Source organism: Ammospiza nelsoni, chromosome 1, assembly GCF_027579445.1.
Source record: "Ammospiza nelsoni isolate bAmmNel1 chromosome 1, bAmmNel1.pri, whole genome shotgun sequence".
Classification (NCBI taxonomy): domain Eukaryota; kingdom Metazoa; phylum Chordata; class Aves; order Passeriformes; family Passerellidae; genus Ammospiza; species Ammospiza nelsoni.
The window spans coordinates 6,861,647-6,875,223 of record NC_080633.1 but is presented as its reverse complement, the minus strand read 5'-3'; the positions used below and the strand labels follow the sequence as shown (position 1 = coordinate 6,875,223).

Sequence of the window (13,577 nt, the reverse complement as noted above, 5' to 3'; positions counted from 1 at the left end):
CCCTCCCCTCCGCCCGCTCCGTGCCGCCCCTCCCGAGCCGATGCCGCCGCGGGGCCGGTGAGTCCGCGCCTGGATGCTTATCTCCTTCTCCTCTCTTCCCTCCCGCAGGCGGCGGCAGCGGCTCCGGCTCCCTTGCAGCTCCCGGCCGCCTCCGAAGGGATGCTGGAGAAACTAGAGCTCGAAGATGAAGGTAAAAATCCGCGGCGGCAGCGGGGGCCGGGGCGGGCCGGGGACACCCACGCGGCCGGCGGGCTCCGGGCGGGGGCGCGGGCGCGGGCGCGGGGGATCCCCGGCGGGGAGCGCGGGATGCGCCGTGCCCGGGCCGTGTCCTTGCGGGGCGGGTCGTGCCGTGCCTCGCCGGCCGCGGAGCCAGCCCGGTGCCGCTGCTGCGGAGCTTTTGTGCCGGTGCCGATCCCGCTGCGGCGCCCTTGTGCCGGTGCCGCCGCCGGGCCGTGCCCGATCCGCCGCTGCCGCCGGCCGGGTCCCGCTCTGAGGGAGCGCAGCCTGCACGGCACCCCCTCCTCCTCCCCGTAAAAAACCCGTTCTCCTCGAATACGTCTGCGATACCAAATATAGACTTTGAGAGCAGCGATGGGAAGCTCTTTCAAGTGAAGCTTCCCCTCCTTATGGCAGCGCATACATCTGCTCAAAGCAGCTGTACACTGAATTTTCCTTATGTGGCTGCGCTCTGTGGTTGTTCTTTGCCGTGCTCTGAAGGGCTGCAGTTCCCACTGAGTGTGCTCTGCTTGCACAGGGCAACTCCTGGCAAGTTTTTCCCTCTCTCAGGCACTAAACCGTGCTGTGGCAAAGCATGGATGGATTTTTTTTTTTCCTCCAACTTGCACCAAGCAGCCACTTCACCTCTGAAAGATCCGTGCTGAGTATCTCGAGCTTTCATTTTCAGAAAGGATTAGTTTAGTGGATGCAAATGTGGACGCATGGCTTAATCTCTATGCTCAGCGTTGAGAAGTGGCTAAGACTTCATGGGATGTATTTTTCTGTAGTTGGTAACTCCTATTGTAAAATGTAGGACAAATATTTAAGGAAAACTTTGAAAATAGCAGGCTGAGTCATTCTGGGAGAAGATATATCTAAGCTGGTATGCTAATAAGGCAGCTTCTTGGTTACTAGCATGCTGCCTGCAGTTGTGGGACTGGTCTGGAAAAGTAACACCTTTTATTTTAATCTTTCTGTGTGTGAGAAAAGGAAGCTCTTAACAATTGCATTCTTTGAGCTGCCTTTTTTTTTTTTTTTTTTTTTTGAGTCCAGAGTTTGAATTGCAATGAAATCCTTGTGCCTTTGTGCCTCTTGAACATGTTGAAGTATGAGTGTTTGGTGCAGGGGATCTGTTGCTGACTTGTAGGATTTTTTTTTCCCTCACACTGTTTAACTGTTCTTAGTTAGACATTCATGTTATGCTTATGGAGAGCTAGAAAGCTACCAATTTACCTGTTTATTTTTACATAAACCTTGCTGCTGTGAGATACAGGTTCCTCAAACCTGCTGAATCATTTATAGTTAAGCCATTTAAAAATCTGTTTTAAATATCTTACACATTTAGGTATATGAATAGGATCTCTAGGTTAAAAAAAATCTGAAACTACAAACTTTCAGTTTTGAAACACCTTTGCACTTTTAAAAGTGTAATGTGGAGTTATGGGGAGACACTTGATAAGAGTGAAGATATGTGTGTCTTCTAAAACCCTGCAATAAAAAAATTCAAATTCTTTAGAAAGTTTAGTATTTTAACCATTTTTAATGTTTTTCAAGCTTCTGTTATGCTTTGTCTCCTAATTTGTTTGGCTCTAAGGTTCAGGATTTGTGGATGCTCAGGCTGGGAGGGTGAGAGGAGTTCAGGGGCCTGTCAGAAGATCAGGGCTAATAGCAAGTTTAAAGTGGGGTGTGGGTTTTGAAAGGAAGCAGTCATCTTATTATCCTCTCAGACTACATGAGAACCTGGCTTTAGGCCTAATTTTAAAGCAAGCATAAAGGGGGTAGAGTGCTGTGTTCAGAACCTGGGGTGTGAGTAAAAGTGAATGTGCCAGAGTCAGACCCAAGGCTGCTGCCCAGAGTGCTCCTGTGTGAGAGGCCCCAGGGAAAGAGAATCACAGAAAGCTGAGCTGCAGCTGGAAATGCAGCAGCTTAGTGGCAGTACCTGTTTTATGACCTAAATTTTTGCACTGGTTGCTGTTGTTGTGTTTGTGCTAATATTGGGGGTGGGAGAGTAAAAGACATCTGAAATGTTCACTTTGTTGTTGGGTAGCAGGTGGTGAGTGCTCAGAAATTGAGAAACACCTCTGAAGTCTTGATAAGGTTTCATTAAGTGGCTGTAGCCAAACTGTAACTGATGATCTTTTGTCAAACTTGAAGTTTCTCTGCTGAGGCTTAAAATTGTGGGTTGAATGAGAAATTTGAAACTTGTTTTAGAGCTGCTTTCCTCACTGCCTCTACTTTGGAGTACTTGCTCTTGTGAGCTTTCCAGTTCTGTATCCATCAACAGTTGCTAACTATCTTGTGTATCAAATTATGCAGCAGTTCTGTTCAAACATGGAGCTTAATGAAAAGAGCTGAAAAATGAGGCTCAATGTGTGTGCTGAATGCCATCCAGTATGTGAAGTGGATCTGTTAGTCCCTCTCCTCAAAGGTTACACAAATGAGAATGTGAAAGCACAGAAGGCATTCATTTAATTTGGATTCTAATTAGGAGGGTGAATTGAAAAAAAGTGATGCTAGAAAGATTTATGATTTATGTAGTACTGTAATGGAATATGCAGGGTCTGGCCTGATGGTGTGACTTCTAAATAAAACAGTGGTGTCAAGTGAAGAGCAATTTTAATTTTCATTATGTAAAAAGAATGTATATGAGCTATTTTGTGCCTAATTAGCATGGACAGTGTTAGATAGGATGCTATTGTTGCAGAGACAAGTGCTGGTCATGTTTTTAGCCAAAAACATCTTCATATACCTGGCTGAACTCTCTAAGATCAGTGTAACTTCCTACTGGAGGGTCACTGGTTCTGTCTGGAACTGGCTTCACAATGTTGCTTTGGTGATGTGTAAATCTAAATGTCAGTGAGGTGATGTTAAACAGCACCAGGGCTCCGCAGCTGGAACAGCTGTATGCTCACTGTGTGCACAGAGGAGAAGGACTGCACAGGCCAGGGGTATTTATTTTATTTAGGGCTCCCTTCCTCCAAGCAGCAGTCAGAGCAGGAGAGGAAAAACTCCCATGTAAGAAGCCCAGAGTCTCTTTTCAATTGAAGAATGCTCAGCTGAAAAATAAACAGAAAATTTTGAGTAGTGACCTCATCCTGCTCAGTATTCCTTTGGATGGGAATGACCTACCTACATTTCCTTAAAAATGTGAGAGCTGTTGGGTGTGCAGTTTTTCATTGTAGCCTGAAATGCAGTACTGAGAGGCCTCTCATGGATGTAATAAATGATCAAAAACTGGTTATCTTCACACACATTATGGATTCTCTTTTTCAGCTCTAGTCTATGTGCAATAATATTTCTGTAGCAAGATCATTTCTACTTCTGATCAGTGTCAGGAGTGGTTCTGGGTTTTCTTTTATGGATGATATGATGAGCTTGTCAAAGGACATGGAGAAATTATTCTGAAGTTCTAATATAAGAAAGGACTTTAGTTAATGATTTACACTTTCAAGCTTTATTTTGTTAAGCTGGAATTCCATAAATGGTTGTGTTCTAACATCTACCTGTGCTCTGAGAGGAGAAACTGGGTTAAGGTAGCAAATAGATGCCTGTCAGGTGTATGGATTCAGTGGGTATGGTTTTAGAATGTTATTTTACAAACCAGTTTTGTTGTAATGCTGTCTCTCATCCATGTTACTGTCTTCTTCTGCTCACCTTGAGTAATGAAGTAGTAGCTGCTGAAAGCAGAATTAACTACTTCTCTGTAGCATCTGCAAACCCCTTTTGGAGGTGTTTTCTGCAGAGTTCATTTAACTGCAGGGTTGTGCTGTGTCTGTGCTCAGTTCCTGGTGTGGAAAAAGGGAATTCTGCAGAGTTGTGCAGCAGTTGCAGCATCAGCGTCATGGGACTGATGTGCTCCCTCTTGGGCTCTCTCCTTCTCTGGGTTGTTGCACAAAGCAGCTTTCAGACACTGGATAAACAGTTTGCACTAGAGAGGAATCTCTCCTAGCAGTGCTCTGGCCTTCATCTCACTCTCTTCTGTTACCTGTCCCTTGCTGGCTGTCTCCTGAAATAACTTCCACCAGTAATTGCATCTTCACTGCTCTTGTGTCTGGGGTCATTCCTTCCCTGCTCTGCAGGTTTCCTTACTGTGCCTTATTAAAAATAATTTCTTGACCTCTTCCTGCCTGCCAGCCTCCCACTGCCAAGTGAATATCTGAATCAAGGTATGAAAACAGATGTCACTCTGGGGCTAAAATAATTAAAAGAAGCTTGTAATAAAATGCATGTTAAATAGGCAGGTTGGGTTTTGTTTCCTTGTTAAGGCTGAAGGATCAAGTGCTTGGGTTAGGAGGTGGTAAAGTTAAGCCATTGTTTTGCAACTGTAATTAATTTCTAATAAACATTCATTATGTGATTGTTTAAGCTGATGTTCTCTGGCACATAGAAACTGAATTTTGCCCTCAAGATGTGCTTTGAGATACCAAGGGACATGGTGACAGTGATAAGAGGATGTTTTGTATTAAATTTTACATAGTTTAGAATCCTGAGTGAACACAGTAAGAAGTTGTTAAGCAGAGATGCTAATTGTTATTAATGAATTTCATACAGTCTTTCCTATGATGTACTTTACAAAGCTGTTAAAGAACAACATATCTGGAGTATTTGGATGTTCAGCTTTATTAGTTTATGCAAGCAATCATGATTCAGTGACAGCTGCACTGTCCTAGGCACCCTTGTCCTTTGCCTTCCAGTTGGTTGTATAGAAACACCATATATGATTTTTTTTGCCCCAGGAAACTTCCATTCTCATATTTAAAAATGAAAATGAAGTATAAAGTGATACATAACTAAAAGTACAAAACTTCCTTGAGCAATGCAAGAGAAGATGTTGGAAGTTTTGTTGTCCTCAGGGAGGGCTGTTCCTGTATCCACACGAGTCCTTATCTTGTGCAAGTATTGCAGGGGGTTCATGCCAGCCCAGTGCCCACTGTGTCCACACAGTCCTGTTTACCTTCTCCTACAGAGGATACAACTGTCTTATTCTTAACATGGTATTTAGCCTTACAGTGAGCAAAGCCCTACTCTGGCTTGACTAGGAAATAACCCATTTAGCAGCTAAAGTTTGCAGTCTTTCTCAGGAAGCAAAAATTTTTAAGCTTTACCCATCTGGGAAGTGATGTTTTAATATAGCAAAAAATACACAGGGCATGCTTCAAAACTCTGCTTTGGGTCTAGAGGGATGCAGGAGCTTCTTGATGAGAAAGCTTTCATAAAATTTTAATGTGGTGAAAACATGTATTTTCCCTAACTTGTTTATGGAAACAAGTGGCTGAGACTTCCTAGAAAATGCTGCTTACCATGGCAGCAATTCCAGGTAATTGCTTTGGCAAAGCTGCAGGGAGGAAGTGTTGGGGCCCATTGTGTCCTGCCCAGCTGTGCACCTGCATGGTTTGCAGACATTTATCTTCCAAGTGAAAGCCACTCTTGGCCAGCAGCTGTCCCTGAGAAACATTGGGACAAAGAGGTTTACTCTTACACCTGAATGACATTGCATGTGTGTGAGTGTCTGATGGACAAGGGCTGATTTAATCACCTTTACCAGCCACTCCTGCTGCTGCTGCCACTTGTGTGTGCTCCAGAGGGACAACATCAGCTCTGAAGAGCTTCCCTGCAGAGCCTCCCTTGTCCAGAAGCTGCCTGGTTTGGTAGTGGGGCTGGTAAACAACTGCTTCATAGGAGGTTGAAGACTTTGGCCAGTATCATCTCAATTTCCTGGTTTAGAGTTACTGAGTTCACAGTGTCTTGTGCTTGAGCAAGGATAGACCTGGAAGATGTGACAGTGTCAGTGTGGCCTTGTAGGTGACTCCAAAATGCTGTTTGTTACTTGTCTGTGACTGCTTTGTTTTTGACTCATGGAGAAGGGTGGTTACAGAGTCCTTCCCTTAAGAAACTTTCTGGGGGATGGTCTCCCATGTTCCATCCAACTGACTCCTTTAATGCCCTGCACATTCATAGGCAGGACAGTGCAGATGGAACAGGATAATTGTCCTGGTGGTTTGATTCTTTCTGCTGTTAAATTTGGCTGATCAAGTCAGTGCTCTTGGAAAACCTCCTGCCTTGGGGCATGGCTGAGTTCTGCATGGAGGTGACATGGTTTGAGCTGAAGTGATGCCAGCGGTGACAGGAATGACAGCAGAATATTTGCATCAGTTGGCTCAATCTAACTGTTGCTAAACAATCTTAACTATTTCTGCTTATTAATCATCTGCAGCAGATGTGGGTGTTCTGTAAGACGGCTTTTAGTGAAGGGCACTGTGGTTTTGATAACTTGAGGATGTGTGGTCACAGTGTTTGGAGCCTCACTCATGACACTGACACCAGTTCTGCTGTTTGTTTAGCAGCTTGGTCTTGGGGTAGCAATGACCTGTCTGCAGTTACTTTGTTGATTTGAATATTTTTAGTTTCCAGAATGTACAGCTCTATTAGCATTGCATGGGTTTGGGGAAGTAGTTGAGTTTGAAACATGAAGAAATGCACTTCAAGAGTAAGTACAGGAGTTCATGGTATTGTTTTTCAGAGCAGTTCTTGTATCTTGAAACAAAATATTCCTCTCCATGCTGAGACTGTTTGCCTTGGGTGCCTGCTGTGGTGAGCTTTACTGCAGCTCCTCTATGAGTACAGAAGACTGACAAATGGAAAATCTGACAGTTCAGGGGAAAATCCTTCTGTGGAAGGGTTGCACTAATGGCTGGGACTAACCTAAAGCCAAAGCAGTTTAATACAAGCCTGACTATGTTAGAGCAAAGTCAAATTTGTCTTTTAGACATCCAGCTTGGCACCTAGATGGAACTTTGTGGAGCTTAAATTACCTTGTCCTTCTAAGAGTGGACCACATCTAAAAGGTTTTTGAGTATGTTGTGAATATCTTTAAGGCAGCTTCTGAATACTGTTTGAATACAACTAATTTGGTTTTAGGTTCTTTCCTCCTCTACTCAATTTTTTATGGATTTCACTTTTTCAGTGAACCAGTTGGGTGATTTTACCAATTTTGACTGTGGCAGAGGTTAATGGTACTCCTACATTTTGTCTAAAAGCAATTTTCCTGTGCTATAGACCACTGGTTTTACTTGTGATGTGATTTTCTTTTGGTCTTTTTTAGGGTGTTTTTTAAGTTGTGTTGTGGGGTTTTTTTGTTTGGTTGGGTTTTTTTACAATGTTATTATATTATTTTCCTTTTCTCTTTGTATTGTGACAGAGTATTTAGTTATGACACTGGGCATTTTAAGAAATAGAATGAAAAAGGGTTTTTTTTCCTACCAGTCCCTCACACTGGCATTCTTTTCTGCTGTTTATTTTGAATTTCTACTGATTTAAAGACAGAGAAAAGAGAGATGTCTGAGCTGCTGGAGAAGAGAACAAACTGAGATGAGCATAGAAAAAGGCCATTTATGAGGAAACCATAGGGCTTTACTCATTTAACTCAGTAAAAGAAAAACCAAGAAGTGATGTGATAACACTGCATGCATGAAAATATCCTAGAAGGGATGGGAAGGGGATAATTAAATGAAATTAAATGAAGAGAAAAATTAAATTGAGAACATTGGCACAACAATAAATGGATATAAACTCTTCCTATAAGAGCTTTAAAACAGTATTCTGACTTCCAGCATAGGTACTGGATGGGTTGTGGGATAGATTCAATGCTTTGGCTCAGTTCAGGGTGGAGGGTGATCACTCACAGCCAGGGTTTGTGTGGCTGCCTTTGATAGGAGTCTCTGAATGCCAGAGTGCAGAAGGTGAATGCTCTGCTCTACACAAGCAGTTCCATGGATCTCTCCTGCCACAGCCTTGCTTGAACTTCTCTAGTATAATTTTGAGTCAGTTCTTGGAAAAAAATCAGGCAAAAAGAACCCCTCAAAAACTCCAGTGCTGCTCTGTATAGACATGAGGTCTATACAGACCTGATGCACATCAAGCTTTGGGAAGAGTTGCAGTTTATCTGTGGGATAATAGAAAAAAATCAGTAATTCCTGTAAAATGGGTTCCAGAAAACTGTTTCTGAATACATTGAATGTGTGTTGGATGTCACCTGCTTGAGTTACAGACCTCTTGGTTCTTTCTCTGTGTAGCTTCAAGCTACACCTGCTGTAGGTAAATCTCCTAAGTGGTATATTGGAACAGAACACTCAATAGCCTAATAAAGTGTGCATACAGATTCATAACTTTTTATAAGAAATGCCAATAATAGCTGTTTAGAAGGTGTTGGCATGCATAGGGAGGGAAGGAGAAGAAATCTGCAAGGGCAAATTAGAGAGAAATGAAAATGTAAATACCTAATTATTAAAAGCTTCAACTTTAGATGTTGTAAGTAATTAGGATTTGAGACCAGCAATTTATTAGACTTCACAAAACTATTTCTCCAGCAAGCACAGTCCAAAGTCCTTATGGCTGAAGTCTTAAAAGAAGTATTTCTCCTTAAAGCATTGACCCTTTGGGTTTAGTCTTCAGTGGAAGATTGCCCCCAGATTAAATGTTTGCCCTGTTCAGTGGGGATATGGCTGCAGCTTGTGAAGATGCTGTGTGCTCATTTTGAAAATGCTTGTTGTGTGATTAATGTTTTGGTTAAGCTGCATGTTTAGGTTTGATCTTAAACTAATTCCTAGAAGACTTAAATGACTATTTCTTTTCTAAAAGTTTGTGCAAACTGTGTATCTAGTAGGACTTGGGCTTGTTTTAAAGATACAGCAAAAATTCAAATTGTTGACTAATCTTGCAGCAGAGATACAGGCTGGCTTATTCTCTCATTAATCACATACCTTAAAGTTCCCTTGAGTCCAGCTCTGCCCAGAGTGGTTGCTGATATTAATATTCAGAAGTTTAATGCCATTTTTAGTTTCTTGCCTTTCGTGTCTCACAATCTCGAAGAGCAGGCCCACATTCCAGACAGGCGACATCTTAATTTAGATCTTTGTTTGGGATGCTTAGGGGAAAATGGTAGTGCCTGTTGTCAAGGGAAAATCTTGAACATGGTTTAGAAAATTCTTCAGGTCAGCTTATTCTTTGTTGTGGTGAAAATCCTAGAAGCATTAAGGTTGCAGGCTGAAGTTGCTACCTTTATTCACAAAACCACAGTGATGCTTTTCTCAAAGTACAGACCTTCGACCAACAGTTGATTTAAGAGATACAGAGCTGTTTCAAAAGTATTTTCAAAAGGATTCAGTTGGGTTTATGGTGCTGTTTACCAGTTAGGTCCTAAACAAGGCAGCTCTTGCTTGTACACAAATAAAAGAAGTTTCTCTGCCTGCCTGGACAAGGAACTTCAGAGTTACTATGATTAGCTCAGGAATGTGGAGTTTCTTAAGCTGCCCATCACTTTTTTTGTCTGTCTCAAATCTCACAATAATGGTTTGCTTATCCACACTGCCAGTAGAGAGCTACAGTAAAACAGAAGTGTTAACTTAACCCAGTTACCAGGACTTAACCAACACCAGTAACGAGAAACAAAATTCAGGGCAGGGTTTTGAAGTGTGCTGTGAATGTAAGACTGCAAAACAATCCAAATCTCTCACTGTTTCAAACAATTGTTTGTATCACTTTTCTCTTCCAAGTCTTAGGTACTGCTGGAATTTGAGGACATGTAGGTATCTAAACCTCAAAACCAGCAAAGTGGATCTTTTGAAGTATTGTCAAAAACTAATAATGGTTTTGTTCTGAGCAGGATGTGGAGACACTTGTCTCATTCCCTGTTTAGGACCTTTAAGGAAGGAGCTTGTGCAGTGTCCTTTGGTTGCATTGTTCTGTCTGACCAGCTTGTGGAATGCATTAATGGCTCTCCAGCACCTGTGGAGGTTTTTTTGTTTGCCTATTGTTTTGTTTAAGCAAACTGCCTTTTCTTCTTTACTTCTGTAGCAAATTAAGTTAATAACAAGTTACTTCTCTCTCAGCAGTGGTGGTGTTTAGTTACTCCATAATTTGCACTCTTCCAATTGAGTGTTTCTTGCAGATTTTGGTATTTCCTTAAAATTTGTACTATCTCCAATCTACTTCTAAATTCAGTTTGAAGATACTGTGAAGTCTTAAGTTTTGCAACCATTTCAAGCTCTTACTGCAAGCTCTTTAAAGTGTGGTCTGTTCCTGTTTTGAAGATCACTAAAGAGAATGTTGAATAAAATCAAGTCTTGATCCCCTGATACTCTGTTGTAATGGGAGATATCAAACTACTGATAAAAACACTTCCAGGGTGAGTTGTAGAAATGTCAGGTCCTGCAGTGTGAGCTTGCATTGCCATTCTGCGCTCCCTGATTTGCATGAGGTGAGCCTTGGAAATGTTCCAGCTTGGGGAAGGGTTTGAACTGGAGTCCATGGCTTGTTAAAAACATACAGTTGTCATCCAGTCTTGCAAACCCAATAAAAAATATTATATTTCTAGTTTTGCTGCAGCTGGGATTGCTTGTTAGGCAGCTGCCATGGGGTGATTCTACTCTGTCTTCTCCTCATGCAGTGATATCCATGCTTGCTTTAAAATTAGTGTCTCTAGCATGCTGTGATTTTTATTTTTTTTTTTTTTACTATTATTTCTATTTTGTGTCTTTCTTCTTTTTCATCCAGTTGATCATTTTATTCTGGGTAAAAATTAGTTAGTGTGAACTGTTCCTGATACAGTTGTGTTGACTTTTTTCTTTGCTTTTGTTGAGCTGCCTTTGTTGGTGCTTACAAATACACTGGTTTTAGTAACTTGCTTCAATACTCCTAAGAATTCTGACTGGGTTTGAATTTGTTTGGCTTTCCTGCAGACTGGTAGTATAGCTTCTCCTTCATGAACTTGCAGTTGAGGAATGGTTGTTTTTAGCTGGGCTGACTCCTGTTTACACACATAATAACCTGCTGTCTCTGCATGAAGCAACTCCTTGTGACAAGGGGAGAAAACATCTCAATTACCTTGCTGATCCAAAGTGACTGAACAGTTGCACTGACTCTGGAATTCAGCAAACACTAAAATGTGTGCAAAAAAAAATAATAAAGGTAGGTGCACACAATAGTGAAGGTTATATTTTAAAGTGTCTTAAGCAATTCTGCATGTAGTTATTAAAGATGTGTTCTGGTTTCTTTTAGCTTGTTACTGTTACTAGAAGGATTATCCTTTGTCTGAAGACCTGAGTAACAGCACAGCACATTTACTTCTCTATTCACTGTTATTTATCTGCTCATGTACCTGTTTTCCTCTCTTATTTTCTGTGCTTCTAGACTCTCTTCCTGTTTGCAGGATGAGGTGCAGTTAGCAAGGGAGAGCTCACTTACTCTATTGTAGTTCCTGTGTGCTCACACTTCTTTTTGAAGTCCCTTTCCTCTGTCACATCATATATCCATGCTGTAATATACAACTGAATTAATGTTGGAACTCTGAAGAAGCTCCTGGTACTGATCTCCAGATACATTTCCTATCACTTCTTTGTATCAGAGTTTCTTCCATCTGCAAACTTGCTGTAATCATTATCTGCCAGTTCAGGCATTCCTTTAGATGAGGGTGGGAAAGGTTCAATCTGCAACATCCATGCCCTATAGCCCGTGGCTGCATGAATAATGCTACTGTGTAACTTCAATGTGTGGTCTTCCAGAATATTTTTCTTTCTGAGAACTGCAGAGAGCTTTAAAATAAAGTCTTGTTTCTGTCTCTACATCCTTTCTTCCTGTTCCTTGCATTCAAAAGCCTTTCAGCTTGTGATGGAGTTGTCAACTTCTAACACTATCATCATATTATTTCCTTTATATTGAACTGTAAACCTGTTTGGTTTTTTCCCTGTATAATTGGAAATAGTACATTGCTAGTCTTGGCTGCCTTCTCAGCAAGAAAGTTTTGTCAAGCATGTTCCAAAAATTTAGGGGTTGTCCTGTGTAGAGCCAAGAGCTGGACTCTGATCCTTGTGGGTCCCTTTCCATTGAGGATATTCTCTGGTTCTGTGATTTATCTCCTGCCTCATAGAATAGGTATTCCTGTGACCATCTTTTCCTGCTCTTTCTCTCTTTTTTTACCATTCAGTCTTACCCTGTGGCTGATTACATGGATGGTTAGTTTGGTGGTGTTTTTTTTTCTTTTTCTGAGATAAGTTTCCTCATGAATAAACAGAAATCAGATACAGAAAATGATACAGCACTACAGTGCTTCTTTTCTCCCCTGCTTGCCCTTCTTAAATTATGTTAGTATTCTCTTCCTACTAAGTCTGACATTGATTCAGCTTCTGGTGTCTGGTTTCTTGTCCACTGTTTCCAGTGTTCTTGGCTCTTCAGCAGACTGAGCAGTCATGCCCCCTTAGTGTTATTCTGTACAAAATTGCAGTTTCTTGCAGTTCTCTGCCAGCCCCTTGGTTCCCAAGCTTTTCACTGGATATACCATGTACATTTTAATTTGTGAAGCATTCAAACCTAGCTAAAAACCTGCTAAATATTTGTCTTGCAGAAGGTAGGCTGAAGAAAAGCTCTTGCTCATGATCACAGCAGCATCCTGTACACAGCAATTACTGGATGAATCTGTTTTTGTCTGTCCCTTTGCTGAGGAATGCTGATCAAATCCTACCTGGACATTTGATAACGAGATCATTATTCTTGAGACCCTGCATCATTCAGGTGCCCCTATTTCCTTTAAAAGCTGTGTTCCAGGTCCTGGTGGTCAGGAATAGTTCATGGTTCCTTCTGAGTGGTGTCACTGTTGCTCTTGGAGTGGATGAGCTGTATCCACTGTGGATGTTCCTTTCCAGATCTGTGTTGTGTTAGTGACTTGTGCTGGAACTCCTACAATCTCCAGCACTGTGAAAGCTGTGTGGGAGGTTTTCAGGGATATTAAGGACCTCCTTCAGTAAATTCAGACCAGGAGTTATCAGAAACTTGAAAGCCAGTTTTTGTGACAGCTTTCAGATAAAACCACAGTGAGAAAAACAATTTACAAGGTTAATGATGTCTTTTACCTGTTGTATTCTCTGCCAAGGGTTATCTGTAACAGGAGGGAGAGAGGGTGACTTGTCCTGGTTTATTGAAGTGATTGCTCACCCTGGTGTCTTCTGGCAGCACTTGGCACAGCTAAGCTGATCTTTGCTGTGGGTGCTGTCATTGTCCTGGGTAGCTTCTAGTGTGAGGAAAGGGCAGGAGATATATAAATATGTGTGTGTGTTTATATATACATGTCAGAATAGTATAGAGTACTTTGGCATAACACCTTTCAATAAAGTTTATCAGTATAATTACACTGATAAATTTGACTTAATGTATTGCTGTTGGATCAGTTCCATAATAAACATTGTGATGAAAAAAATCTTTGGTCTTTAATATTTTCATTCTCTGGCATCTGAAATTTGATATTCAGCATATCATGCAACTTGTAAAATGGCGTGGAGTGCCCTGAAGTGCAGATATGTGTGTGTGCAGAA

General features: G+C 41.6%; 1 protein-coding gene across 4 annotated transcripts in view; it reads left to right on the top strand.

Moving 5' to 3' along the window:
- Positions 1-13,577, top strand: part of PRKAG2 (protein kinase AMP-activated non-catalytic subunit gamma 2) — a 219,917-nt gene that overhangs the window by 171,970 nt on the left and 34,370 nt on the right. For all 4 annotated transcript variants that reach the window (XM_059470812.1, XM_059470820.1, XM_059470830.1 and 1 more), the window contains one exon: positions 109-190. In XM_059470812.1, coding sequence (XP_059326795.1) covers positions 109-190 — 82 coding nt within the window. The remainder of the gene's footprint in view (positions 1-108; positions 191-13,577) is intronic.